The sequence below is a fragment of the Bactrocera tryoni genome, chromosome 5 (genome assembly GCF_016617805.1).
Source record: "Bactrocera tryoni isolate S06 chromosome 5, CSIRO_BtryS06_freeze2, whole genome shotgun sequence".
Taxonomy (NCBI): Eukaryota; Metazoa; Arthropoda; class Insecta; order Diptera; family Tephritidae; genus Bactrocera; species Bactrocera tryoni.
Window position 1 is genome coordinate 57926265 of NC_052503.1, and position 7805 is coordinate 57934069.

Consider the following 7805-nt stretch of genomic DNA (forward strand, 5'->3'; position numbering starts at 1 on the left):
AGAGCATCTGGCGTACGCCGAAGACATCGACATCATTGGCCATAACAACAGCGCCGTTAGTTCTTCTTTCTCCAGGTTGGACAAAAAAGCAAAGCAAATGGGTCTTGTTGTGAATGACGAGTTGGGGAAAGACTTGACTACACTTGGAATCTTCAATTGGCGCTTGGCTATAACCGCGTATGCCGTGACTACGCCAATAAAGAAGAAAATGACGATTTGAACAAAATGTCGGCCAAATGGTCGACTATTATGCGCTGAATGTTGTCTTCTAGCTCATTGAGCGTTGCTGGTGATTCTCGTAAACACAGATCCAGAGAAAACAGTATCAACCCTTTAAATCAGATGATCTTGACGACCATTTTACTGCCTCATTTCTTGAAATTAACGCACGCAAAGTGTCCTTGTTCAAACCTCATTTCGAAGGATATAAGGCCCGATGATGTCGCCATACAACAATCTGCACCAAACGGTCAATTGCGCGATTGGAATTGCGTTTCCTGAACCACAGAAGGATTTGACTTTCCCCAATAGCGACAATTTTATTCGTCGACGAAGCCATTAACAAGAAATGAGCCTCACTAAAAAGATGACATCGATAAACGCGAATTTATGAATTTTTGGCAAATTGAATTTGCGTAGAAAGTTTGGCCAACTTCGAAGCGTTGTACCAAAATGAAGCGTATCATGTTGAAATTGCAAACCTTACTGAACACACCACGCCGTCACGAGCTGTCAAATACGATATCACTATTGGTAGCATTATGCAACAAGCCGGACTTACTCAAAATACGGTGAACTAAAATATTGTATGGAAGATTATTTTGAACAATCAGTTCAATCAGATTATTTGGAACAAAAGTACAATAAAAAGTAATATTTACATAAGTCTACTAAAAATCCTAGCTTTCCCTTGCCTACCAAGGAGAGAGGTTAAATTTCTATTTCATATCTTATCCCTATAATTGAATATAAGGTCCTTTAAAATTTCTGGGAGCAGTTATCCTCTACTCTTTAAAACTTCTAGACTCAGAGACATAACTTTCTTACAAAGACATATTCCTATGTTTGAGACTTTGGCAATCGCCAGAAACCGACAAAACCCCGGATGGGCTAGCTCAACAAAGAAACAAAACTACTAATGTTCTACGGCTTGATAAAAGCAAACACGTAGAAGTTACCAATAACGTATATCGCTGTAATCGGATCACTGCCACGCTCACAAAACGTTTGTAATTGAAAACCAAAAAGATACCTTAACCAAGCAATAACTTAAGATAGAAACCTGTAATTTGGAATGGGGGATCGCAATAGCCAGCGGTACCTGTAGGCTAAAAATATTGAAAAATAGGTTTGGTCCCGCAATCTAAAAGGTTTAATGTACATCTCTCCTAAACCATGAAAGCTAAAATAGCCACATTTGCTAAAAACTAGTACCGAGACGGTACGTTATGGCTTTATAAGAGCCGCAGTTGAAATTGAACATTAGGCATGACACCGCCTTTTTTAGGTGAAATCACATGTTTCGAAACCTAAACGACCGATTTAATCCAAATTCTGTGTGTAACATTCTGACATTTTTATGTTACAGTGCGAAAATGGGCGAAATCGGACTACAACCACGCCTATTTCCCATATAGCACAATAGTAAACTCCATTTGATTATTTCACTTTCCAGTACACAAATGAAGAAGTATTTATGGTAATATAACGTGTACTTTTGAAACGTCTAATGATCAACAATTGTCCAAATCGAAACAAAACTGTTCAAACTCCTAAGTGCCGACTATGTGAACACCGGTACCTATAGCTGACTTTGGCCGAAAATTTATCTGTAACAACATGTTAAAAACGATCACAAATAAATCAAGAACAGCTAACTTATAGTATAGCATTATTTGCCCGGAGCGCTCATTTAACCCAAGTTGTCATCTGTCAAATGGCACATTAAATGAGTACCATTCATAGCCTTCACTATCATCGTAACTAACATTTTTATAAATAACAAATTATATTTTTATTTTTCAGTCAAAATTCAAAATTTAATAAAAATTAACATTTTTTTGATTACAATTATCTGGATTCAATCACTTTTTACTACAAAATCACTTTACGAAAACAATGAAGGTCAATGAAGAGAAGGACTCCGAGAGTAGCAAGCGAAACTCAAATAATGACTACAATCCCGACGGCATGTGCTGTTGCAACCCTGAACAAAATCCCTATGATCAGACTTATGTCTGGTATCCGAAACAAGTAAGTATTAAAGAGCTGGAATATGTGCGTCGAATGGAATCCGAGTTTACATCTCTACAACGCGCTGTGCTTACTCTAACCACACAATTCGCACGATTGCAATTTCGCATACGACAAATAGTCCACGCTGAACCCTTTGAACGCGATGCTATGCTACTTGATCTTGAAAATTTAGCATCCAATACTACAAATGGAGGAAACGATGAGGTGGCACACATACAGCGTGATTCTATAGATATGGGCGATGTGCGCCGCAAACAACATTTCATACTCGATCACCTCCATCAACAACTAGCCACCCTGGCTGATGAGCGGAGTTCCAAATATGTACTGAAATTCGGTGATGATGCACAGGCTGCCCGTAACGACCGTGGAGGCACAAGAAGTTCTGCGACAGAATCGGATACTACACATTTCTCCGAGCCGGATTATAATGCATTCACGAGTGGAGCCAATTCGGAGTACTCGGACTCGAGTAGAAATAAAGCTGACCAGTGGGGAGAAACTGAAGGTGAAAGTAACAAACATCACACGAGAAGTTCAAGTCACAGTCGCAAAGGGCTTATAGAGCTTTGCTTATAATATTTGATATATACAAACGCACGAATGCTGAGTGTACTTTTCCAAAGGAGGCTACAGCTGTATATTTTGACTTTATTCAAGAAAAATACGAGTATTGGGGTGTTGAAATCCGAAACTATGCAAACAGCAGCAGAACAACCCAGTTGAGTGTGTATTGGCAGATAATCGGGGTTAGTTGTAAACACATACTTATATATAGTTTTAATTTTAACTTGTGTGTATTGGAGCTAGACTGCGCAATAGTTCAGAATTATATAACCGTAAATATTTTTATTTAGTAGCGCAAAAAGAAACAAAAATAGAATATTGAAACATTGAATTATTTGTATACATATAATAAAGAATTTAAAATAACTTTTGTGAATTTTAGCTCTATAATTGAAGTCCCTTACCCATTTGGAATTATTATGAAGCATGACCATAATTTAGTAAAACACAGGATGCCTGAAAACTGCTATTCAGTTCGAAAGAATATAAGGAGGGATTTTCCGGATATTGGACGGATATAATTGTTACAAAAATTTAAACAAGGACAGTTTTGATATTTTCCTCAATATTGAAACTACCGTACTGATCATACTATGAAGGCGACCCGAACAATGCCACTATTGCAAGAGAAATTTATTATCATTTAGTACATTTTCGTAAACAGAGTAATATCGCAGCCGAATCAAATCATCGTTTTGTTTTCATATCAGTTGGTAATTCAATTCTTTTCGGAAAAGAAATCGAACATCAAAAGCAGAGAGCGCTGTGAAGCTATCAATAGTGACCCAGCGACCGTCAAAAATTTATTTAATTAAAGAATTATCCCTCTTACACACGTCGGCTATTCTGAGACTCGCACAGGTATTTCAAACACGGATACTATGGGGTCAAAATGGACCTGGAAAATTTGTATTTATAGTGACATGTGGACAGTTTGTGGGAATTTCACTAGGCTAGAGTTACGCGGTGCACTTCCATAGTTTTTCTTTATTCCTCCAATTTATAACAGTTATAAAAATTTTATTTAAATTAATCACCTACAATTACTCATTCAACAACATCGATTGCGAAGTATTTCAACTGTGTGTAGAAACACGTATTAAGAAAAGATGTCAAAATGAGAAATTTTATTCTCAATCAAAATTCAAAATTAAAAAAATTTCATTTTTTGGATAAAACGTTTGTTTACTATACATACTTGGCCGATACATAAAAACCAACTAATTTTCGCAATAAAAAACCCTAAGCCACGTTATTGACCGGCAACTTAGAAGATCTTAACTGCTTCTTTGTTGTAGATAAACAAGGGGAAAATAACGTTGTTTATTTAGAGTAATGAAAAACAAAGATGGCAAAAATTCGGGTGGTAGCAGTCCGACCGATTCTCAACAAGCTGACGTAGAAGGCTGTAACTTCGGACTAAAGCCGTTTGAGCTACTATATCTTTGGTATCCGAATCAGGAGAGTGTGAATCACCTCGAGTATATCCGTCGACTGGAGTGCGAGTTTACATGTCTCCAACGCGCATTCCTAACACTAACCACACAATTTGCGCGTTTGCAATTCCGCATACGACAAATAGTTCAAGCCGAACCTAGTGAACGCCATGATCTGCTTCTCGAACTCGAACATCTGGCATTTAATCCCGACGAAGAAAAAGACGAAATGCCGCCAATAAAAAGGGATTCCCTAAGTATGGGTGAAGTGCGACACAAACAGCATTACATTCTCGAGCAATTGCGTCGGCAACTTTGCACTCTGGCCGAAGCCCAGAATTGGAAACCCGAACCTGAATTGAATGCAGAACCACCGGCACCAGGCTCTGTGGACGAAGTAGTTTGCTGCTGTATTAGAAAGAAACGAAAACCACCACCACCGCCGCTACAACCACAACAGCCGCAAACTCTCGATATGAATGATAATGCACACGTAAATAATGAAGAATCCAGGTATTCAAGCTCGAGCAAAAAACAAAGTGAAACGGAAATGGGAATGGGAACTGATAGAGATATTGAGATGGAACCATCGCGAAATTCAAGTGCAAAACAGAGAGTCTCGATCTCTAAGGAAGAGGCCTTAGCCTTTGCATGCAATACTGATCCTTCCTATTCCATTAGAGCTTCAACTACCCGTGTCAGCATTTGCCCGGAGAACGATGAAAATGCTAAGCAGGCCCGGCCATGCACGTGTAGAAAAATCAGTCAAAGACAGGATCGCTAAACTATTCAATCCTCATACACGTTCTAATGGCATATGCTTCTTGAAACATGAATTTCACCCAAATGATTTCAATTTATTTTTTACGCCTGACTTTTGCTTTTCTCGTCGTCATTCTTATACTCTTTTGATTAACATAACAACAATATACTTTATTTAGTAATATTTTATTTCAGAAGCATTTATAATATATATTTTAAAACAGTCGGCGGTCATAATAAAAGTACAATTAACTGATTTATGGGCTTACTTGTCTATACAACTCCTTTGCTTCAGAACTGACACGCCTTTAACTTACTCGTTTTTTAGAGATACAAATTCATGCTTTCAATGGGGTTCCAGAAAAATAACGGATCTGAGTGACTATCAGAAAACGTGGACGCTTTGCCCCATGTCCCTGAAATTAATACTCTTTAAGCATGGTATGAAATGTTCAAATCGTTTGAAAAAAAGCGTCAACTGCTCTCTCAGCTGCTCTGTTGGGAGCCCATTTACATCATTAATGTGGGCAATTGTGAGAGTTGCTTTAGATATGTATGTATTGAGTGTATAATACAATGATATAATATGGTCATTCCGAGAGGGGGCTGGAAATAATCTTTAATAAGCTTATGTTTTCTGTTATAGTTTTCGGACAATTCTTACTTGTAAATATCAGAAGTGCCAATAACGAACGTCAAATGTTGTAACAGTGTTTTATTAAATGAGTTATTGACATAAAGGAGAATGGGATGAGAGTCAAAAAAAAATTCCGGATCTTGGTATTGTTATTTGTTCAAATAATCGAGCAAATACATCGAACTGTAATGCAGATTTACTTTTAGTTCACAGATCTAATTTCCGTAAGTGCTATCGCATATTATGTGCGGCGATGAGTGACGTCTGAAGTACTGCAACCCATTATATTATTTTCTAAAGTCCAACTCAAATTTAACCACAAATCATTTAGGTCATTTATAATGCGCAGAAATTCGGCATGATAGGAGGTGCTAAGCAGGTTAGGAAGTGGTGTCATTCATCAATTGCATCTGAAGAAGTTGATTTTCCTCATGCAAACTTCATTGAATTTAAGTGCGTTCGAATTTACGTTAATGGTGGCCATATTTACTTAACTTTTTTTTTATTTATCGCCTGAATCGCCCTTATCTGTATATATGCTGCATGCTTCTTTAATAAATAATGTTTTCTCCATGGCTAATAATACTGATTCCATGATTGTTATGTGAGATTTCAAATTACCGTGTGTATCATGGAAATCTATTGATTATTTTTGATATTTCAAACAAGTTTGGTAAGTCTTTAGATCTGGTTTACGTTAATAACGCTACAACATTTTCTGCTGTCCGATGTGATCCTTCGGTTCCGCCAAGAGTCCTCTGGTCCCCATCCTGCTTTGGAAAATAATATCGAAATAATAACCAACTTGCTTCATAATAATACACAAAACTTTTGTTCTCGGTTCAACTTTGCGAAAGTTAATTTTAAGAAGATTAATTGCGAACAGATTACAGTGGCAATATTGAATCTAGTGTCTCCCATTTTAATTAAACGATTTTAAATTTATTTAAATAAATCAAAAAATTAAAAATCTCGTTATTTCAAACTTAAAAAAAAACTGGTTTAGTTGTTGACTATTCAAAATATTCTAAATTTCGTCGACAATTGGCTGAACTTAACAAAATACACATGTTTTAAAAATTACATAAACAAAGTAAACAAGTAAAGAAGGGAGCAACCGAACATGTTACACTCTTGCAACTTGCAAGAATCAAAGCCAGGGAAATACTTTAACAGATGATGTTCGAAAAACATGATATTAGTTATATAGGTTATTTATTTTAGGCGCAAAGATACACTCACATATTGGCCCGATTCAACCCATTTTTGACATACAGACATACCATTATAAGAGAAAGATTAGCCCTTAACTTCAGTTACATATATCACATATTGACCGACATTTTTGATCAAAAGTCAACTATAGGTACCGGAGTCTAAATATTCGGTACCTAGCGATTAGAACAGTTTTCATTGGACTTAAACAATTTGTGGTCATAAGGTGGCATACACTAAAGATATTATTTATGCACATTTTTATCCCGTTATATTAATTGCTTCTTGCTTTCTGTACTTGAAACTGAACGAATCAAGTGGAATTTAAAATTGTACCTATTAGCAGTAGGCGTGGTTATTATCCGATTTCGTCAATTTTCACACTGTGATATAAGTAGAATTACATACCAAATTGTGTCAAAATCGGCCAGTCGGGTCCCGAGATATGGGGTTTCACCAAAAATTGGGCGGTGCCACGCCCATCGTCCAATTTTCACACCAAACAAATTAATCTCTTCTCTTAAGCAAGGCTTATTTCCATAAATAGGGAAAAAATCATTTGTATCCTTTACATTAAAGTGGATTTGGGTTATCCATTGAAAAGTATAGGGAAATAGCAAAGTTGTCAGCAATACCTAAACTTTTTGAAGCAATTATAACAAAGTAAACAACTTTCTGGATTTCTCCACTAATTTCTTGTTGTCAATACGGGTTTCGTAAAGAGAAATCTGGAGTAACTAATTTGCTAAAATTTGTAACACATATATCAACGAGCTTTAGGGGGATTAAGCACACTGATGTTATATGTGTACGAAGATTTTAGTAAAGCTTTTGATAAAATAAACCACTCAATTATTTTAAATAAACTAAATCTTCTTGGTCTACAACCAATATTTCTAAAATGGGTTGCTTCTTACCTTAGTAATAAAACT

General features: G+C 36.5%; 2 protein-coding genes across 2 annotated transcripts; both read left to right on the top strand.

Annotated features, from left to right (window-relative positions):
* Positions 1-2008: 2008 nt before the first annotated feature.
* LOC120777988 lies at positions 2009-3132 on the top strand. The gene has a single exon (XM_040109632.1). The coding sequence runs from the start codon at positions 2119-2121 to the stop codon at positions 2833-2835; it is 717 nt and encodes a 238-aa protein (XP_039965566.1). The 5' UTR covers positions 2009-2118; the 3' UTR covers positions 2836-3132.
* Positions 3133-4012: 880 nt separating this feature from the next.
* LOC120778164 lies at positions 4013-5208 on the top strand. The gene has a single exon (XM_040109898.1). It carries the CDS (start codon positions 4159-4161, stop codon positions 5041-5043), a length of 885 nt encoding a protein of 294 aa, XP_039965832.1. The 5' UTR covers positions 4013-4158; the 3' UTR covers positions 5044-5208.
* Positions 5209-7805: the final 2597 nt, after the last annotated feature.

Bases quoted from the DNA above. Each gene is read 5' to 3' on its own strand.
- LOC120777988 (XM_040109632.1), top strand. From the start codon at position 2,119: ATGAAGGTCAATGAAGAGAAGGACTCCGAGAGTAGCAAGCGAAACTCA.
- LOC120778164 (XM_040109898.1), top strand. From the start codon at position 4,159: ATGAAAAACAAAGATGGCAAAAATTCGGGTGGTAGCAGTCCGACCGAT.